Source organism: Oncorhynchus keta, unplaced genomic scaffold (genome assembly GCF_023373465.1).
Source record: "Oncorhynchus keta strain PuntledgeMale-10-30-2019 unplaced genomic scaffold, Oket_V2 Un_scaffold_17296_pilon_pilon, whole genome shotgun sequence".
Classification (NCBI taxonomy): Eukaryota; Metazoa; Chordata; class Actinopteri; order Salmoniformes; family Salmonidae; genus Oncorhynchus; species Oncorhynchus keta.
The window spans coordinates 97,649-120,376 of record NW_026290819.1 but is presented as its reverse complement, the minus strand read 5'-3'; the positions used below and the strand labels follow the sequence as shown (position 1 = coordinate 120,376).

The 22,728-nt window shown below is 48.3% G+C and overlaps 1 protein-coding gene across 1 annotated transcript in view; it reads right to left on the bottom strand.

Annotated features, from left to right (window-relative positions):
* LOC127927685 (arf-GAP with GTPase, ANK repeat and PH domain-containing protein 1-like) overlaps nucleotides 1–22,728 on the bottom strand; it is a 176,070-nt gene that overhangs the window by 58,240 nt on the left and 95,102 nt on the right. Inside the window, exon 10 of the mRNA XM_052514363.1 lies at nucleotides 17,211–17,372. Coding sequence (XP_052370323.1) covers nucleotides 17,211–17,372 — 162 coding nt within the window. The remainder of the gene's footprint in view (nucleotides 1–17,210; nucleotides 17,373–22,728) is intronic.

The window sequence follows — 22,728 nt, the reverse complement described above, 5'->3', positions numbered from 1 at the left end:
CATAGCTACAGTTGAAGACCTAAAGTATTTCTGCAGAGGTCAAATACGGTCCCTAAAGAGGCCTATCTGATGCATCTCAGAGGTCAAATACTGTCCCTAAAGAGGCCTATAGGACGTGTCTCTCCCTATTTGTGTAAGAGAGCTCCTGGGACTGTGATGTCGTCTCGTCCTAGATTGGGCCCCGCCCCTCAAACGCTGACAAGCCCTGTGGGGTCAGGAACAATGTTCTCATCATAATTAAATGTTCCTGCTTTTCTCTGCAGAGGGGGAGAGAGGGGGTGGTTGTTTGACAATTATGGAAACCAACAATGCAGAAAGCCGAGCCCAGCTAGCCGAGGCATAAATTAATACTGTTCCAACCCCCATCGCTCCTCCCCTCCTCATTCTCAAGTCGATTAATGAATTTCAAAATAAAAATGAAAGGGCATTAGGCTGTGCAACTGTGTAACCCGCCCTTTCTAACACTCCCACCCCCAATTTTCCTCTGCAAACCCTGAAATGAGGTGGCCATTACAGGGAGGCCCACTGAGTCATGAGTCATGAGAGGCTGCCTCAGCCTGTCTCCTACACTGCCCTGATATACCACAGCCTGTCTGTCTCCTACACTGCCCTGATATACCACAGCTTGTCTGTCTCCTACACTGCCCTGATATACCACAGTCTGTCTGTCTCCTACACTGCCCTGATATACCACAGCCTGTCTGTCTCCTACACTGCCCTGATATACCACAGCCTGTCTGTCTCCTACACTGCCCTGATATACCACAGTCTGTCTGTCTCCTACACTGCCCTGATATACCACAGCCAGTCTGTCTCCTACACTGCCCTGATATACCACAGCCTGTCTCCTATACTGCTCTGATATACCACAGCCTGTCTCCTATACTGCCCTGATATACCACAGCCTGTCTGTCTCCTACACTGCCCTGATATACCACAGCCTGTCTCCTACACTGCCCTGATATACCACAGCCTGTCTGTCTCCTATACTGCCCTGATATACCACAGCCTGTCTGTCTCCTATACTGCCCTGATATACCACAGCCTGTCTGTCTCCTACACTGCCCTGATATACCACAGCCTGTCTGTCTCCTATACTGCCCTGATATACCACAGCCTGTCTCCTATACTGCCCTGATATACCACAGCCAGTCTGTCTCCTATACTGCCCTGATATACCACAGCCTGTCTCCTATACTGCTCTGATATACCACAGCCTGTCTGTCTCCTATACTGCTCTGATATACCACAGCTTGTCTGTCTCCTACACTGCCCTGATATACCACAGTCTGTCTGTCTCCTATACTGCCCTGATATACCACAGCCTGTCTGTCTCCTACACTGCCCTGATATACCACAGCTGTCTGTCTCCTACACTGCCCTGATATACCACAGCCTGTCTGTCTCCTACACTGCCCTGATATACCACAGCCTGTCTGTCTCCTACACTGCCCTGATATACCACAGCCTGTCTGCTACACTGCCCTGATATACCACAGCCAGTCTGTCTCCTATACTGCTCTGATATACCACAGCCTGTCTGTCTCCTACACTGCCCTGATATACCACAGCCTGTCTGTCTCCTACACTGCCCTGATATACCACAGCCTGTCTGTCTCCTACACTGCCCTGATATACCACAGCCTGTCTGTCTCCTACACTGCCCTGATATACCACAGCCTGTCTGTCTCCTACACTGCCCTGATATACCACAGCCTGTCTGTCTCCTACACTGCCCTGATATACCACAGCCTGTCTGTCTCCTACACTGCCCTGATATACCACAGCCTGTCTGTCTCCTACACTGCTCTGATATACCACAGCCAGTCTGTCTCCTACACTGCCCTGATATACCACAGCCTGTCTGTCTCTACACTGCCCTGATATACCACAGCCTGTCTCCTACACTGCCCTGATATACCACAGCCTGTCTCCTACACTGCCCTGATATACCACAGCCTGTCTGTCTCCTACACTGCTCTGATATACCACAGCCTGTCTGTCTCCTACACTGCCCTGATATACCACAGCCTGTCTGTCTCCTACACTGCCCTGATATACCACAGCCTGTCTGTCTCCTACACTGCCCTGATATACCACAGCCTGTCTGTCTCCTACACTGCCCTGATATACCACAGCCTGTCTGTCTCCTACACTGCCCTGATATACCACAGCCTGTCTGTCTCCTACACTGCCCTGATATACCACAGCCTGTCTGTCTCCTACACTGCCCTGATATACCACAGCCTGTCTGTCTCCTATACTGCCCTGATATACCACAGCCTGTCTCCTACACTGCCCTGATATACCACAGCCTGTCTGTCTCCTACACTGCCCTGATATACCACAGCCTGTCTGTCTCCTATACTGCCCTGATATACCACAGCCTGTCTCCTACACTGCCCTGATATACCACAGCCTGTCTGTCTCCTACACTGCCCTGATATACCACAGCCTGTCTGTCTCCTACACTGCCCTGATATACCACAGCCTGTCTGTCTCCTACACTGCCCTGATATACCACAGCCTGTCTCCTACACTGCCCTGATATACCACAGCCTGTCTGTCTCCTATACTGCCCTGATATACCACAGCCTGTCTGTCTCCTACACTGCCCTGATATACCACAGCCTGTCTGTCTCCTATACTGCCCTGATATACCACAGCCTGTCTGTCTCCTACACTGCCCTGATATACCACAGCCTGTCTGTCTCCTATACTGCCCTGATATACCACAGCCTGTCTGTCTCCTACACTGCCCTGATATACCACAGCCTGTCTGTCTCCTATACTGCCCTGATATACCACAGCCTGTCTCCTATACTGCCCTGATATACCACAGCCTGTCTCCTACACTGCCCTGATATACCACAGCCTGTCTGTCTCCTATACTGCCCTGATATACCACAGCCTGTCTGTCTCCTACACTGCCCTGATATACCACAGCCTGTCTGTCTCCTACACTGCCCTGATATACCACAGCCTGTCTGTCTCCTACACTGCCCTGATATACCACAGCCTGTCTCCTACACTGCCCTGATATACCACAGCCTGTCTGTCTCCTATACTGCCCTGATATACCACAGCCTGTCTGCCTGACTCCTACACTGCCCTGATATACCACAGCCAGTCTCCTATACTGCCCTGGTATACCACAGCCTGTCTGTCTGTCTCCTATACTGCCCTGATATACCACAGCCTGTCTCCTACACTGCCCTGATATACCACAGCCTGTCTCTCTCCTACACTGCCCTGATATACCACAGCCTGTCTCCTACACTGCCCTGATATACCACAGCCTGTCTCTCTCCTACACTGCCCTGATATACCACAGCCTGTCTGTCTCCTATACTGCCCTGATATACCACAGCCTGTCTCCTACACTGCCCTGATATACCACAGCCAGTCTGTCTCCTATACTGCCCTGATATACCACAGCATGTCTGTCTCTCTTCTATACTGCCCTGATATACCACAGCCTGTCTGTCTCCTATACTGCCCTGATATACCACAGCCTGTCTGTCTCTCTCCTATACTGCCCTGATATACCACAACCTGTCTGTCTCTCTCCTATACTGCCCTGATATACCACAGCCTGTCTGTCTCCTATACTGCCCTGATATACCACAGCCTGTCTGGCTCTCCTATACTGCCCTGATATACCACATCCTGTCTCTCTCCTATACTGCCCTGATATACCACAGCCTGTCTGTCTCTCTCCTACACTGCCCTGATATACCACATCCTGTCTCTCTCCTATACTGCCCTGATATACCACAGCCTGTGTCTGTCTGTCTCTCCTATACGTCTCTGATATAGCGCAGCCTGTGTCTGTCTGTCCGTCTCCTATACGTCTCTGATATACCACAGCCTGTGTCTGTCTGTCTGTCTCCTATACGTCTCTGATATACCAGCCTGTGTCTGTATGTCTCCTATACGTCTCTGATATACCACAGCCTGAATTGAAACCTGTCTGGCAGTGTGGAGAAGGCCATTGGTTAGATTTGATATGTGTATCACAACATAAGCTATCTGTTAACACATACACACCTTTATTTGATATACTCTTTCAGGCACACACGCAGGGACACACACTCGCACTCTCCATCGCCCCGCCACTCGTAGTAATCACACCACTACTCTGAGCTACAGGGGAGAGCGAGAGAGAGAGCAAAGAGCGAGAGAGAGAGTGGTGCTGTCGTCGGGGCAATTTGTGAACTCTGACATGGCCAATCTTTAACAGCACAACAATACACACCCAAATATAATACAGACCGTTCACCAATTCCAGGCAGTACAGAGGAAAGGCAGCACTAAACATTTGGATGGACCAGGGCTTAGGCCCAGGCCCTGCTAGAGTAACCCAAGAGAGAGAGGGTGTATGTGGGGTTGGGGTGGGTCTGGGGACTGCAATGAGGGGGGAGGACGCGTCTGGAAAAAGGGAGAGGGGGAAGGAGGGGGAGTGAGGCTCAGGAAACAGAAATTAAAAGCCTTAAATGTCAATGCACACACTATTGCTTGGTGAAACAGGTCATTACTCCCTATAGTATTACCACCATTTTACAGCATTAATAACCTGGAAAATAGTGCAGCAATTGCTCACGTCTCAAGAAATAAATATTTATTTCTTATTGAACAAGTACATAATATAAAGGGGGGCAATGGAATATTGGAACCCTTCCTGCTGTTGATTATGATGCCTGATGCTGTCCATCACATACAGTAAAAACCATGAGCCACGAGTTAAGTTGGGGACTGCTGAAGCACAGGGGAGAAAAGTCACAAGGCACCACACACACACACACGCACTGACGTCCATGACACCAGAGAGAGTGCATGCTCCAGGATGCTCTGTGTGTCGAAGGTGTCTTACTTGGCAGTGAGAGGGGGGACGGGGGGGACGGCAGAGGAAAGGACACATGGACATCAGGCGCAAACATGTCCACTGAGAAAGGTCAAGGGGCAAAGATGGAGACAGGTGGACATGGTGGAGTGGAAGGCTGCCATCTTGGGTGTGTGAATTCTCTCCATCATGGTGGGTTAACCAGTCAGTTAGTTAGTTACCTTCCCAGTTGCTGTTACTCTCTCCATCATGGTGGGTTAACTAGTCAGTTAGTTAGTTACCTTCCCAGTTGCTGTTACTCTCTCCATCATGGTGGGTTAACCAGTCAGTTAGTTAGTTACCTTCCCAGTTGCTGTTACTCTCTCCATCATGGTGGGTTAACCAGTCAGTTAGTTACCTTCCCAGTTGCTGTTACTCTCTCCATCATGGTGGGTTAACCAGTCAGTTAGTTAGTTACCTTCCCAGTTGCTGTTACTCTCTCCATCATGGTGGGTTAACCAGTCAGTTAGTTAGTTACCTTCCCAGTTGCTGTTACTCTCTCCATCATGGTGGGTTAACCAGTCAGTTAGTTAGTTACCTTCCCAGTTGCTGTTACTCTCTCCATCATGGTGGGTTAACCAGTCAGTTAGTTAGTTACCTTCCCAGTTGCTGTTACTCTCTCCATCATGGTGGGTTAACCAGTCAGTTAGTTAGTTACCTTCCCAGTTGCTGTTACTCTCTCCATCATGGTGGGTTAACCAGTCAGTTAGTTAGTTACCTTCCCAGTTGCTGTTACTCTCTCCATCATGGTGGGTTAACCAGTCAGTTAGTTAGTTACCTTCCCAGTTGCTGTTACTCTCATGGTGGGTTAACCAGTCAGTTAGTTAGTTACCTTCCCAGTTGCTCCATCATGGTGGGTTAACCAGTCAGTTAGTTAGTTACCTTCCCAGTTGCTGTTACTCTCTCCATCATGGTGGGTTAACCAGTCAGTTAGTTAGTTACCATCCCAGTTGCTGTTACTCTCACCATCATGGTGGGTTAACCAGTCAGTTAGTTAGTTACCATCCCAGTTGCTGTTACTCTCACCATCATGGTGGGTTAACCAATCAGTAAGTTAGTTACCTTCCCAGTTGCTGTTACTCTACATCATGGTGGGTCAACCAGTCAGTTAGTTAGTTACCTTCCCAGTTGCTGTTACTCTCTCCATCATGGTGGGTTAACCAGTCAGTTAGTTAGTTACCATCCCAGTTGCTGTTACTCTTACCATCATGGTGGGTTAACCAGTCAGTTAGTTAGTTACCTTCCCAGTTGCTGTTACTCTCTCCATCATGGTGGGTTAACCAGTCAGTTAGTTAGTTAGTTGCTGTTACTTCCCATCATGGTGGGTTAACCAGTCAGTGTTACTTCCCAGTTGCTGTTACCATCATGGTGGGTTAACCAGTCAGTTAGTTAGTTACCTTCCCAGTTGCTGTTACTCTCACCATCATGGTGGGTTAACCAGTCAGTTAGTTAGTTACCTTCCCAGTTGCTGTTACTCTCTCCATCATGGTGGGTTAACCAGTCAGTTAGTTACCTTCCCAGTTGCTGTTACTCTTCCATCATGGTGGGTTAACCAGTCAGTTAGTTAGTTACCTTCCCAGTTGCTTACTCTCTCCATCATGGTGGGTTAACCAGTCAGTTAGTTAGTTACCTTCCCAGTTGCTGTTACTCTCTCCATCATGGTGGGTTAACCAGTCAGTTAGTTAGTTACCTTCCCAGTTGCTGTTACTCTCTCCATCATGGTGGGTTAACCAGTCAGTTAGTTAGTTACCTTCCCAGTTGCTGTTACTCTCTCCATCATGGTGGGTTAACCAGTCAGTTAGTTAGTTACCTTCCCAGTTGCTGTTACTCTCTCCATCATGGTGGGTTAACCAGTCAGTTAGTTAGTTACCTTCCCAGTTGCTGTTACTCTCTCCATCATGGTGGGTTAACCAGTCAGTTAGTTAGTTACCTTCCCAGTTGCTGTTACTCTCTCCATCATGGTGGGTTAACCAGTCAGTTAGTTAGTTACCTTCCCAGTTGCTGTTACTCTCTCCATCATGGTGGGTTAACCAGTCAGTTAGTTAGTTACCTTCCCAGTTGCTGTTACTCTCTCCATCATGGTGGGTTAACCAGTCAGTTAGTTAGTTACCTTCCCAGTTGCTGTTACTCTCTCCATCATGGTGGGTTAACCAGTCAGTTAGTTAGTTACCTTCCCAGTTGCTGTTACTCTCTCCATCATGGTGGGTTAACCAGTCAGTTAGTTAGTTACCTTCCCAGTTGCTGTTACTCTCTCCATCATGGTGGGTTAACCAGTCAGTTACCTTCCCAGTTGCTGTTACCTTCCCATGGTGGGTTAACCAGTCAGTTAGTTACCTTCCCAGTTGCTGTTACTCTCTCCATCATGGTGGGTTAACCAGTCAGTTAGTTAGTTACCTTCCCAGTTGCTGTTACTCTCTCCATCATGGTGGGTTAACCAGTCAGTTAGTTAGTTACCTTCCCAGTTGCTGTTACTCTCTCCATCATGGTGGGTTAACCAGTCAGTTAGTTAGTTACCTTCCCAGTTGCTGTTACTTCCAGTTGCTCCATCATGGTGGGTTAACCAGTCAGTTAGTTAGTTACCTTCCCAGTTGCTGTTACTCTCTCCATCATGGTGGGTTAACCAGTCAGTTAGTTAGTTACCTTCCCAGTTGCTGTTACTCTCTCATCCATCATGGTGGGTTAACCAGTCAGTTAGTTAGTTACCTTCCCAGTTGCTGTTACTCTCTCCATCATGGTGGGTTAACCAGTCAGTTAGTTAGTTACCTTCCCAGTTGCTGTTACTCTCTCCATCATGGTGGGTTAACCAGTCAGTTAGTTAGTTACCTTCCCAGTTGCTGTTACTCTCTCCATCATGGTGGGTTAACCAGTCAGTTAGTTAGTTACCTTCCCAGTTGCTGTTACTCTCTCCATCATGGTGGGTTAAGTTGCCAGTTAACAGTTAGTTAGTTACCTTCCCAGTTGCTGTTACTCTCTCCATCATGGTGGGTTAACCAGTCAGTTAGTTAGTTACCTTCCCAGTTGCTGTTACTCTCTCCATCATGGTGGGTTAACCAGTCAGTTAGTTAATTACCTTCCCAGTTGCTGTTACTCTCTCCATCATGGTGGGTTAACCAGTCAGTTAGTTACCTTCCCAGTTGCTGTTACTCTCTCCATCATGGTGGGTTAACCAGTCAGTTAGTTACCATCCCAGTTGCTGTTACTCTCTCCATCATGGTGGGTTAACTAGTCAGTTAGTTAGTTACCTTCCCAGTTGCTGTTACTGTATATGTTACGCAGACTACCGACGCGGTTAAGTTTCCACGCTTGACGTTTGGCTGCGTCCCGACGGGCGGCAGGAGGAGAGATGGAGAGAAGAGGACAGCGAAGAAGAAAAACACAAATATAAAGAGTAAAAAAGGAGAAAGGTGTCATCAACCAGCAGCACTAGAGGGGGAGGAGTCAGGTGTCATCAACCAGCACCACTAGAGGGGGAGGAGTCATGTGTAATCAACCAGCAGCACTAGAGGGGGAGGAGTCATGTGTAATCAACCAGCAGCACTAGAGGGGGAGGAGTCATGTGTAATCAACCAGCAGCACTAGAGGGGGAGGAGTCAGGTGTAATCAACCAGCACCACTAGAGGGGGAGGAGTCAGGTGTCATCAACCAGCACCACTAGAGGGGGAGGAGTCAGGTGTCATCAACCAGCACCACTAGAGGGGGAGGAGTCAGGTGTCAACCAGCACCACTAGAGGGGGAGGAGTCATGTGTAATCAACCAGCACCACTAGAGGGGGAGGAGTCATGTGTAATCAACCAGCACCACTAGAGGGGGAGGAGTCATGTGTAATCAACCAGCACCACTAGAGGGGGAGGAGTCATGTGTAATCAACCAGCAGCACTAGAGGGGGAGGAGTCATGTGTAATCAACCAGCAGCACTAGAGGGGAGGAGTCAGGTGTAATCAACCAGCAGCACTAGAGGGGGTGTAATCAACCAGCAGGAGTCAGGTGTAATCAACCAGCAGCACTAGAGGGGGAGGAGTCAGGTGTAATCAACCAGCAGCACTAGAGGGGGAGGAGTCAGGTGTAATCAACCAGCAGCACTAGAGGGGGAGGAGTCAGGTGTAATCAACCAGCAGCACTAGAGGGGGAGGAGTCAGGTGTAATCAACCAGCAGCACTAGAGGGGGAGGAGTCAGGTGTAATCAACCAGCAGCACTAGAGGGGGAGGAGTCAGGTGTAATCAACCAGCAGCACTAGAGGGGGAGGAGTCAGGTGTAATCAACCAGCAGCACTAGAGGGGGAGGAGTCAGGTGTAATCAACCAGCAGCACTAGAGGAGGAGTCAGGTGTAATCAACCAGCAGCACTAGAGGGTGAGGAGTCAGGTGTAATCAACCAGCAGCACTAGAGGGTGAGGAGTCAGGTGTAATCAACCAGCAGCACTAGAGGGGGAGGAGTCAGGTGTAATCAACCAGCACCACTAGAGGGGGAGGAGTCATGGGCTGGGCATGGACTTGTGCAGTGACAAATCACAAGTCAGCAGTAGAAGCAACACAGGAACAGTTGAAGCTGAACAGTACTGCCTTATCATTCACAGAGACTTCTAATTTACCATGACAACCTGGCAGTGGCATGTGCACAGAATGGAATCTCAAAAAATATATAGAACAAGTCAAAGAGAACTGGTTTAAAAACTAGATGTTAAACAAATCCAAGCTAAGAAAAGGTTATCAGAGGGGGGCAGAGGGGTAAAATGTTTCCCTCTCCCACTGAAGGTGTTCAGGTCCTAGACTATGTGACTTCTGCTTTCACCTTCTATAATGAGGTACATACTACACTCTAAATACACACTTATTCCCCCTCGCATCTCGCCCCTGAACCCTCACAGCCCCCGCCGACGCTACTGTTATTTCCCAACATCCCCCGAGGCCTAGAAGAACATTTGCTACACAACGATATCAGAAGAGAAAGTACATTTATTCACCAGTCCCCCGCTACAGCATAGGACAAGGGAACATTCTGGTAATGGGTGTGTGAGGTTTAAATGTTAGACTGCTTGTACGAGCCTCGGTCTTATTGTCCTTCAAGGCGCTATTCTCCCACACACAGGAATCTGGAGCAATCACAAAGAAATACCCCAATATATGTTCAAGTCATTTACATCTGCACCCACACACTGCAGTGTGTGTGTGTGTGTGTGTGTGTGTGTGTGTGTGTGTGTGTGTGTGTGTGTGTGTGTGTGTGTGTGTGTGTGTGGCGTCTAAAATATTTGGGTCCTTTGTACATCCAACGAATGATGGTCTTCTGCATGGGAAAGACCACCTGGGACCTTTAACAAGTTGACCTTTAGTGTCACACCTGCTGTACCTCTATGGCTACAAAGTGACCTTAATTATCTTCCATTTTAGGGAAATGGCCAAAGCGATTCGGCAGACTCACCTCCCCTCTAAGGGCTAAATGATAGATGCATCAAGATGCTTCAGTCACAACACAAACCACACCCACTTCTGCTCTCTCTAACAACCTGTGTGGAATGAATCCCCCAATCACCCAGTCCGCTATCTAACCACCTGATCCTTTGATCCCATACCAGATCATAGAGAGCGTTCTGTCCTGACTAACATCTCCTCTCCAGGAATGCCTCTTTCTCCCTCCAGCTGGTCTGCCGCTCTGTGTGGGGCCTCATCTCCACCTCCCATCTCAAAGGGGCCAAAGGGGCCCTTTCATGTCCCCAGTCTCGAATCTGAGAGACAACTTTGGTATCTCCAGCAGGCTCGCGGTCAGATCCCCTTTCAAAGGTCCCGGCAGCGATGAGTCGGACCCCGTGCTGTAGTGTATGTAACAGGGGGTGCTAGGCAACTAACGAGGTGCTCTTACAGAGACAGTTAATTGTGGGCTGTGATCGACGGAGCACACAGAGGAGGAGTGATACACCTGATGCAGGTGGCTGTGAAAGAGAGGAAAGGGGGAGGAGAGGGATGGAGGGGGTAGAGATTCGGGGGTCTCCACATGTCAAGCATGTGGGGGGAGGGGGGGTCTGGCTCAGTGGAAGGAAGAGGATGAGTGGCGTCTTTGTTTTAGGGAGAGAAGGAGAAGAGAGGGAGGGAGAAGAGAGGAAGAGAGGGAGCAAGTAGCTTTTCATTAGAACTAAAAGGATCCGCTGTTTTAGCCATGTAGGAATCCTGCTGTTTCCTCACAACCTTAAAGGGATACTTCAGGATGTTGGCAATGAAGCCCTTTATCTACTTCCCCAGAGTCCCATGAAATCGTGGATACCATTTGTTAGGTGCCTGTGTGCAGTTTGAAGGACGTTGCTAACTAGCGTTAGCACAATGACTGGAAGTCTATGGTAACTACTAGCATGCTAGTAGATACCATAGACTTCCAGGCATTGCGCTAACTGAACTATCCCTTTCAGTATCCCATCCTGAAGTATCCCTTTCAGTTCACACACAGACGTACACACACACACACACACACACACAGAGCATGGTGAGTATACTGTGTAATATCAGACAATTAACACCACTTTTTTATGTATATTTACTAACATCTGAAGGAGAAAGAAAACAAGAGAAATAGAAAACAGAGAGAGCGACATGGAGATGGAGACCAGATATAGATGAAAGAGAGAGAGAGGAAAGAGAGACATGGAGAGAAGGAGAGACAAGAGGAAAGAGACCAGATAGATGAAAGAGAGAGAGGAAAAAGAGACAGAGAGAAGGAGAGACAAGAGGAAAGAGACCGAGAGACAAGAGGAAGGAGACAAGGAGAGACAAGAGAGATGAGAGATAGACATGGAAAGAGGAGAGCGACATGGACAGAGGAGAGAGAGAAGAGAGACACCAAGGAGACATGGAGAGAGGAGAGAGAGACATGGAGGAGAGAGAGACACCAAGGAGAGAGACATGGAGAGAGGAGAGAGAGACACAGAGGAGAGAGAGACACATGGAGGAGAGAGAGATCAGGAGAGAGGAGAGAGACATGAGAGGAGAGAGACACCAGGAGAGAGACATGGAGAGAGGAGAGAGAGGAGACATGAGAGGGAGAAGAGAGACAGGAGAGAGAGAGAGAGACATGAAGGAGAGGAGAGACATGGAGAGAGAGAAAGACAGAGAGAGACATGAAGGAGAGGAGAGAGAGAGACATGGAGAGAGGAGAGAAAGACAGAGAGAGAGAGACATGAAGGAGAGAGGAGAGAGAGAGACATGGAGAGAGGAGAGAAAGACAGAGAGAGAGAGAGACATGAAGGAGAGAGGAGAGAGAGACATGGAGAGAGGAGAGAAAGACACAGAGAGAGAGAGACATGAAGGAGAGAGGAGAGAGAGACATGGAGAGAGGAGAGAAAGACACAGAGAGAGACATGGAGAGAGAGAAATGAAGGAGATAGGAAAGGGAGAGACATGGAGGAAAGAGAGAGACAGGGAGAGAGGAGAGAAAGACACAGAGAGAGAGAGACATGGAGAGAGGAGAGAAAGACACAGAGAGAGACATGGAGAGAGAGAGAAATGAAGGAGATGGGAAAGGGAGAGACATGGAGGAAAGAGAGAGACAGGGAGAGAGGAGAGAAAGACACAGAGAGAGAGAGACATGGAGAGAGGAGAGAAAGACACAGAGAGAGACATGGAGAGAGAGAGAAATGAAGGAGATAGGAAAGAGAGAGAGACATGGAGAGAGAGAAATGAAGGAGATAGGAAAGGGAGAGACATGGAGGAAAGAGAGAGACAGGGAGAGATAGTCAGAGTGACGTATAACCTCACGGTGGCCCTACCTGGGCTATAGGAGAAGGAGCGGCGAGGGTGGGGACGGACCAGAGTGGAGCAGAGGGCGGCCCGCCCCGGTCCCTCGCCTCATGAATAACGTGTGTGTGTGACAGGCTGATACTTCATCTGGGTCGTGGTGTGACAGGCGTAGAGAGGCCCCACGCTGTCGCGTGGTGCTTAATGGCTAAATTGGGAGACTGTTACTAATCGCTTATTGAATAATGAAAGTGCCACAGCTGATAAAAGATTTCAATACGGTGGATTATTTATAATATTTCACTTAAGTGCCCCGCTGACGAATGGGGAGAAGGGGCTGCACAGAGGCCGGCTGGCTGGGGGAGCGTCTCACAACGCTCGGCCTTCAGAGGCCGGCTGGCTGGGGGAGCGTCTCACAACGCTCGGCCTTCAGAGGCCGGCTGGCTGGGGGAGCGTCTCACAACGCTCGGCCTTCAGAGGCCGGCTGGCTGGGGGCGTCTCAACGCAGAGGAGGCCGGCTGGCTGGGGGAGCGTCTCACAACGCTCGGCCTTCAGAGGCCGGCTGGCTGGGGGAGCGTCTCACAACGCTCGGCCTTCAGAGGCCGGCTGGCTGGGGGAGCGTCTCACAACGCTCGGCCTTCAGAGGCCGGCTGGCTGGGGGAGCGTCTCACAACGCTCGGCCTTCAGAGGCCGGCTGGCTGGGGGAGCGTCTCACAACGCTCGGCCTTCAGAGGCCGGCTGGCTGGGGGAGCGTCTCACAACGCTCGGCCTTCAGAGGCCGGCTGGCTGGGGGAGCGTCTCACAACGCTCGGCCTTCAGAGGCCGGCTGGCTGGGGGAGCGTCTCACAACGGGGAGGCCGGCTGGCTGGGGAGCTGCTCGGCCTTCAGAGGCGGCTGGCTGGGGAGCTCTCACGCGCTCGGCCTTCAGAGGCCGGCTGGCTGGGGAGCGTCTCACAACGGGCCTTCAGAGGCCGGCTGGCTGGGGGGAGCGTCTCAACGCTCGGCCTTCAGAGGCCGGCTGGCTGGGGAGCCTCACAACGCTCGGCCTTCAGAGGCCGGCTGGCTGGGGGAGCGTCTCACAACGCTCGGCCTTCAGAGGCCGGCTGGCTGGGGGAGCGTCTCACAACGCCTCGGCCTTCAGAGGCCGGCTGGCTGGGGGAGCGTCTCACAACGCTCGGCCTTCAGAGGCCGGCTGGCTGGGGGAGCGTCTCACAGCGCTCGGCCTTCAGAGGCCGGCTGGCTGGGGGAGCGTCTCACAACGCTCTGCCTTCAGAGGCCGGCTGGCTGGGGGAGCGTCTCACAACGCTCTGCCTTCAGAGGCCGGCTGGCTGGGGGAGCGTCTCACAACGCTCGGCCTTCAGAGGCCGGCTGGCTGGGGGAGCGTCTCACAACGCTCGGCCTTCAGAGGCCGAGCGTTGTAACACAAGGAATTAATCCACAATGAGTAACGATTACTTGGTTATATACACGGGGTACCAGTAGGGAGTCAATGATAACTTGGTTATATACACGGGGTACCAGTAGGGAGTCAATGATAACTTGGTTATATACACGGGGTACCAGTAGGGAGTCAATGATAACTTGGTTATATACACGGGGTACCAGTACTGAGTCAATGATAACTTGGTTATATACACGGGGTACCAGTACTGAGTCAATGATAACTTGGTTATATATACACGGGGTACCAGTACTGAGTTGATGATAACTTGGTTATATACACGGGGTACCAGTACTGAGTCAATGATAACTTGGTTATATACACGGGGTACCAGTAGGGAGTCAATGATAACTTGGTTATATACTCGTAGGGAGTCAATGATAACCAGTACCAGTACTGAGTCAATGATAACTTGGTTATATACACGGGGTACCAGTACTGAGTCAATGATAACTTGGTTATATACACGGGGTACCAGTACTGAGTCAATGATAACTTGGTTATATACACGGGGTACCAGTACTGAGTCAATGATAACTTGGTTATATACACGGGGTACCAGTAGGGAGTCAATGATAACTTGGTTATATACACGGGGTACCAGTACTGAGTCAATGATAACTTGGTTATATACACGGGGTACCAGTACTGAGTCAATGATAACTTGGTTATATACACGGGGTACCAGTACTGAGTCAATGATAACTTGGTTATATACACGGGGTACCAGTAGGGAGTCAATGATAACTTGGTTATATACACAGGGTACCAGTAGGGAGTCAATGTGCAGGAGTACGAGGTAATTGAGGTAGATATGTACATATAGGTAGAGAAAGTGACTAGACAACAGGATAGATAATAAACTGTAACAGCAGCGTATGTGAGTCAAGAGGTTTGTGCAAAAAGGGTCAATGCAGATAGTCAAATAGTTAACCAATAGCTACCCAGACTAAATATTTAGCAGTCTTATGACTTGGGGGTAGAAGCTGTTCAGGGTCCTGTTGGATCCAGACTTGGTGCATCGGTACCGCTTGCCGGATGCCAAGCAGTTGTTGCCATATCAAGAGGTGATGCAGCCAGTCAAGATGCTCTCAGTGGTGCAGCTTGTAGAACATTTTGAGCATCTGAGGGCCTATGCAGAATCTGTTCAGCCTCCTGAGGGGGAAGAGGTGTTGTTGTGCTCTCTTCATGGACCATGATAATTCCATAGTGATGTGGACACAAGGAACTTCAAGCTCGTCAGGAAATCCAGGATCAAGTTGCAGAGGGAGGTGTTTGGGTCCTTAGCATAGTGATGAGCTTGGAGTGGACTATGGTGTTGAACGCTGAGCTGAAGTCAATGAAAAGCATTCTCACGTAGTTGTTCCTTTTGTCCAGGTGGGAAAGGACAGTATTTACTCTTGGTAAATAGTATGGTCTACAGCTTATCATGGGGTATTTTATCTCAGGCGAGCAAAACCTCGAGACTTCCTTAATATTAGAGATGGCGCACCAGCTGTTGATAAGAGACACCACCTCCCCTGAGCTTCCCCGATGCCACTGCTCTGTTCATCGCTGTATAGAAATACAACCTTGATTTATATTTACCACGTCCCTGTTCAGCCACGACTCAGAGAAACACAGGATATTACAGTTCTTCAGATCACGTTGACAGGATAGTCTCGAACGGCGCTCATCCAGTTTATTCTCCAGTGATAGCATGTTCGCCAATAGCCCGTGGGTAGAGGTGGTTTATCCACTCTCCGATATAGTCCTGCACGCCGGCCTCTATAGCGCCGTCTCCGTCTCCTCCTTTGGGTCCGGGATGAACAATATAAGTTTCACCTTTGTCCAAATCAAGGTTAGCGATATCTGTTGATGTCCAGCTCTTTTACAGTCATAGGAAACAATGGTGGAAATATTATATACAAAAAAATACATTTTATGGTCAGCAGCCAATGAAATGGCTGCTACTACTGCCAGTCCCATTCTAACTATGAAGGAGATTGGACAAATATTACATCAGCTTCAAGAGCGAAGATATGAACCAGTCGCTGGACACCTTTGGTAGTTTCATAAAGCACGCTGGGTGCTACAATGATTTCAAACGGTGTCAGATCACTCACCTCAGATAAACACAAATGAGCAACACACATAGTCATTTCAATTAATACATTACCCTCCATTCAAAATAGCCTGTTTGCGAGCTAGGTGAAATACATTATATCCCATTCCCAGTAATGTCTATCTGCTCCAGTATTCCTCCCAGTCCCAGCCAGGCAAGCAGGCAGGAGAGGAGATGGAGTGACCCCAGACAGAGACAGAAGACAGGCACTTGTCTTGTCAGCCACATGATTCCCTCTGATGGAAGTGCTACACATTACATCACACATCTGCTACCAACTCTGCATCTGTTCCACTCCCATTCACAATGGTGGGTGACGTTGTGTGTGTGTGTGTGTGTGTGTGTGTGTGTGTGTGTGTGTGTGTGTGTGTGTGTGTGCACGCATGAGTGAGGATGCATCAGTGTGTTTGATACCCCAAGACAGTGTATTTGAGCCTATAAACCTGTGTATCCACAAGTAAACGTGTGTTTAAGAGCAAGCCATTCAGTGCCATTCATTGTGACAGAGTAGTATGTCATGTTTACTATTAGCAGTGCTGAAAACACACATCTGACTGACAGACAGAGACAGAAAGAGAGGAGGAATGGAGGGATGAGAGAAAAGAATGGAGAACCCCCTTCCACAAGCAGAGTGATGTCAGGGGGCTCGTGGGAAGACATGGCTGCGTTTCCCATACCTGTTCCTACGGCAGCATACGGTGCCGTATCATAGTCAAATACCTTATTTCATTCATTTCATGTACCATTCATGTATCTGGTTTAAGATCATTGGAATAAAATCTCTTTAAAAGAGTTACCTGGTCCAAGACAGCTAAAGGGTCAGATATTAAGTCAGATGTTAAGTCATCGTTGACAATCATTAGTGATCTAAAATCAACAGGTTCATCATAGTTTTGTACTTCCTAGGTTTGTTGCTCCATTCTTTTCCAGACGCATTCATTCAATAGCAGAGCAGCTTAGCACCTAGGACCCAGCTAGTGTATAGACTAGGTGTTTGTTAGCTAGGGGGAGCGTTTTAGCGGGCGGACCAGGGCTGGAAAACGGAGAGGGGAGGGGAGATGGCGTTACCTTCCCCAGTACCAGAGAGGCCGTCGGCTTTGAAGTTGCTGGTGCTCTTCTTCCGGCGGTGCTTCTTGCGGTTGGCGTGCGGCGAGGGGGGCGGGTCCATCTTAGGGCTGGTGGTGTTGGAGATGGAGGGGCTGGAGCACACAGACTCTCCCAGACCCGTGTCTACAGGGAAAGAGACAGACCGTTAGATAATACTGCTCCTCAACAACAAGGAGACGAAAACAATGAAGGACCAGAAATACTTTTGAAAATATGTTGAGTACGCAAGAGTAAACAGCAGCTCGGGCTGTGAAGGTAATGTAATAACCCTGTAACTGACGGTCATGGATGAAGACTGTCATGAAAATAAAATAACCCCCAAAAGCATTTAAAACCTGCCTACATTCATTTTAGGATAAAAATATATATATTTAACTTTATTTTCATGTAGATAAACTTTACTAATGATTATAAGCAGTTGTTTTGCTAACTTGGTCTATTAAACCTTCTACATCTCTTCCTCTTTCCAACTGTCCTTTGATGCTGGAGCAGCTCATCTGCTAGATGCGGGGGTGTTCAGCTCTATAAACTATGGCACTTTGATACTGGAGCAGCTCATCTGCTAGATGCGGGGGTGTTCAGCTCTATAAACTATGGCACTTTGATGCTGGAGCAGCTCATCTGCTAGATGCGGGGGTGTTCAGCTCTATAAACTATGGCACTTTGATGCTGGAGCAGCTCATCTGCTAGATGCGGGGGTGTTCAGCTCTATAAACTATGGCACTTTGATGCTGGAGCAGCTCATCTGCTAGATGCGGGGGTGTTCAGCTCTATAAACTATGGCACTTTGATGCTGGAGCAGCTCATCTGCTAGATGCGGGGGTGTTCAGCTCTATAAACTATGGCACTTTGATGCTGGAGCAGCTCATCTGCTAGATGCGGGGGTGTTCAGCTCTATAAACTATGGCACTTTGATGCTGGAGCAGCTCATCTGCTAGATGCGGGGGTGTTCAGCTCTATAAACTATGGCACTTTGATGCTGGAGCAGCTCATCTGCTAGATGCGGGGGTGTTCAGCTCTATAAACTATGGCACTTTGATACTGGAGCAGCTCATCTGCTAGATGCGGGGGTGTTCAGCTCTATAAACTATGGCACTTTGATACTGGAGCAGCTCATCTGCTAGATGCGGGGGTGTTCAGCTCTATAGACTATGGCACTTTGATGTGTTGACTTTCTTTTATTCAATGCACATTTCATTGCTTGCTAGTAAATAAATAAATAAATACATAGGTATTTTTGGGGGGGAAGTGTCTGACTATTCATTCATTATTCAACAGTAGTGGACAATGTTGTTCTGGCTCTGAGGCCTATAACGCACTAATGTTGTCAAACGGACAACTGGCCAATCCTCTTCAACCTGGCATGGTACAGTATCATTTGATACAGAATCTTTTCTTAATTTATAGATGCTGGAGCAGCTCATCTGCTAGATGCGGGGAGACCAAAACAAAATGAATGCCCTCCTATCCCTCTATAAATACTAGCCTGGGCACTTTGATACTGGAGCAGCTCATTTATGAATGCACGTGGTAGCCTACTGTTTGTAAAATAGGCAATTTACCATTTATTCCTGTCATTTAGTTACATTAATTTCTGTTAATGGATGTATTAATTATAGTAATTTGGCGTTCTCATTCTCGGAGTGGAAACGTTGTTAGCAGAGCCCACAACCTGCACTTGTGAGAAACAAGTTGTGGTTTATTTCATACCATCATTTACACGCTCCATGTGAGCAATGAGCATGTGTCTGGTTTCTCTGTCCTGTTAATGTAGACAGACTGCACACCCCTGAGCATAGAAACACCTGGCCTATTCATTCATTATTCAATGAAGTAGTGGACAATGTCTGTTCTGGTCTTAACTCAGGCACTATAACGCACTTGTTGTCAAAGTGGCACAACTGGCCAATCCACTTCAACCTGGCATGGTACTACAGATCATTTGATACAGAATCTTTTCCCATGACTAATCAACGCTGATCAGGGAGGGTTTGGTCGACTGGGACGTCCTTGTCCCATCGCGCTCTAGCGACTCCTTGTGGCGGGCCGGGCGCAAGCACGCTAACTTCGGTCGCCGGCTGTACGGTGTTTCCTCCGACACATTGGTGCGGCTGGCTTCCGGGTTAAGCGATCAGTGTGTCAAGAGGCAGTGCGGCTTGGCAGGGTTGTGTTTCAGAGGACGCATGGTTCTCAACCTTCGGCACGCCCGAGTCCGTAGAGGAGTTGCAACGATGGGACAAGACTGTAACTACCAATTGGATATCAGGAAATTAGGGAGAAAAAGGAATGAGCTTCCTCACCTCACACTGCAAGTCAACGAAGTCCGCATTTGTTTACATCCAATTAGTTCCTCACAGTATGTGAAAAATCTTTCCAACACTTTCCCCGTTGATAATCAACATTAGTGAACACTTGACAATGGACATGTTGCATGTATGTGTTTCTATAGTAATGATTGTCAATTTCATACTATAATCACAGATGTCCCTTCATACTTTCCTTGTCAATTCATTATCTTCTAGTCTACTTTTAGAAAGCCGAAGGTAGGCCAAGGTTGTTTAAATATGTTTTAAGGAAAGGAGAAATATTTTCTTGGTCTGACCGGTGTGAGTTCACTGATTCTCTCTACAGGCCTAAGTGTACCTTTCCTAAAGTAGCCTGTCTGGTCTCCCTCCATCTCTTTAATAAGAATCAAAACGCTCCTGTCATGATTTCACCTTGTAAAGGGCTTATTTTCAGTAGCTCAGATTACATTACATCCCTCGTTACGCCATCCTCTCTTTGAAGAACATATTCCACTGCCATCCAATGACTGCAGCAGCAGGGTTTGTGACGTTATGCAAATACTTCGGGAAAAGTGGGAGAAAACTCATCGGACTTCTTTTGAATGGTTTTGTGCGACAAAATTGGAACTGTATAAAACCAGGTATATATGCAGAAAACCGCTGACAAGGTAGGCATCTTTGTTTAGGCTCCTTTAATATCGTGTAAATACGAAAATGAGACAGATTATCTACAACCTGGCATTTATGAATTTGATTCATATTTATAATAATCAAATCAAGGTTTATTTGTCACGTGCGCCGAATACAACCATTATAGCGCTATAAAATACTCCCTTCAATACAAAAGCAATTAAAGTACTTCTTCCATGTTCCTTCGTTACCTCTGTGCTATCGACACATCAGGTCTTTTGTACCACATGAACGTGTTTCCTGAAGAAAAAGCAGAGAAATTCTACGAAGCCCAGGTCAGAAAATGAACCCGGATTCCTAAAATGTACTAAAAGAATGCTTACAGTGAAATGCTGACTTACAGGCTCTAACCAATAGTGCCAAAAAAAGGTGTGTGTGTGTGTGTGTAGGTAAGTAAAGAAATAAAACAACAGTAAAAAGACATTTGAAAATAAGAGTATCAAGGCTATATACAGACACCAGTTAGTCAGGCTTATTGAGGTAGGATGTACATGAATGTATAGTTAAAGTGACTATGCATATATGATAAACAGAGAGTAGCAGCAGCGTAAAAGAGGGGTTGGGGGGCACACAGTGTAAATAGTCCGGGTAACCATTTGATTACCTGTTCAGGAGTCTTAAGGCTTGGGGGTAAAAACTGTTTAGAAGCCTCTTGGCCCTAGACTTGGTACTCCAGTACTGCTTGCCATGCGATAGTAGAGAGAACAGTCTCTGCTGAGTGTGGATGTTTCCAGCTTGGGAAGCAGTAATACAGGAGCTGAGTGTGGATGTGTCCAGCTCTATGGAAGCAGTAATACAGGAGCTGAGTGTGGATGTGTCCAGCTCTATGGAAGCAGTAATACAGGAGCTGAGTGTGGATGTGTCCAGCTAGGGAAGCAGTAATACAGGAGCTGAGTGTGTATGTGTCCAGCTAGGGAAGCAGTAATACAGGAGCTGAGTGTGGATGTGTCCAGCTAGGGAAGCAGTAATACAGGAGCTGAGTGTGGATGTGTCCAGCTAGGGAAGCAGTAATACAGGAGCTGAGTGTGGATGTGTCCAGCTAGGGAAGCAGTAATACAGGAGCTGAGTGTGGATGTGTCCAGCTAGGGAAGCAGTAATACAGGAGCTGAGTGTGGATGTGTCCAGCTCTATGGAAGCAGTAATACAGGAGCTGAGTGTGGATGTGTCCAGCTCTATGGAAGCAGTAATACAGGAGCTGAGTGTGGATGTGTCCAGCTAGGGAAGCAGTAATACAGGAGCTGAGTGTGGATGTTTCCAGCTAGGGAAGCAGTAATACAGGGTCTGAGTGTGGATGTGTCCAGCTCTATGGAAGCAGTAATACAGGAGCTGAGTGTGGATGTGTCCAGCTAGGGAAGCGGTAATACAGGAGCTGAGTGTGGATGTTTCCAGCTAGGGAAGCAATAATACAGGGTCTGAGTGTGGATGTTTCCAGCTAGGGAAGCAGTAATAACAGGAGCTGAGTGTGGATGTGTCCAGCTAGGGAAGCAGTAATACAGGAGCTGAGTGTGGATGTGTCCAGCTGGGAAGCAGTAATACAGGAGCTGAGTGTGGATGTGTCCAGCTAGGGAAGCAGTAATACAGGGGCTGAGTGTGGATGTTTCCAGCTTAAGGAAGCAGTAATACAGGAGCTGAGTGTGGATGTGTCCAGCTAGGGAAGCAGTAATACAGGAGCTGAGTGTGGATGTTTCCAGCTCTATGGAAGCAGTAATACAGGAGCTGAGTGTGGATGTGTCCAGCTCTATGGAAGCAGTAATACAGGATCTGAGTGTGGATGTGTCCAGCTCTATGGAAGCAGTAATACAGGAGCTGAGTGTGGATGTGTCCAGCTAGGGAAGCAGTAATACAGGAGCTGAGTGTGGATGTGTCCAGCTAGGGAAGCAGTAATACAGGAGCTGAGTGTGGATGTGTCCAGCTCTATGGAAGCAGTAATACAGGAGCTGAGTGTGGATGTTTCCAGCTAGGGAAGCAGTAATACAGGGTTTGAGTGTGGATGTGTCCAGCTCTATGGAAGCAGTAATACAGGAGCTGAGTGTGGATGTGTCCAGCTCTATGGAAGCAGTAATACAGGAGCTGAGTGTGGATGTGTCCAGCTAGGGAAGCAGTAATACAGGAGCTGAGTGTGGATGTGTCCAGCTAGGGAAGCAGTAATACAGGAGCTGAGTGTGGATGTGTCCAGCTAGGGAAGCAGTAATACAGGAGCTGAGTGTGGATGTGTCCAGCTCTATGGAAGCAGTAATACAGGAGCTGAGTGTGGATGTGTCCAGCTAGGGAAGCAGTAATACAGGAGCTGAGTGTGGATGTGTCCAGCTCTATGGAAGCAGTAATACAGGAGCTGAGTGTGGATGTGTCCAGCTCTATGGAAGCAGTAATACAGGAGCTGAGTGTGGATGTGTCCAGCTAGGGAAGCAGTAATACAGGAGCTGAGTGTGGATGTTTCCAGCTCTATGGAAGCAGTAATACAGGAGCTGAGTGTGGATGTGTCCAGCTAGGGAAGCGGTAATACA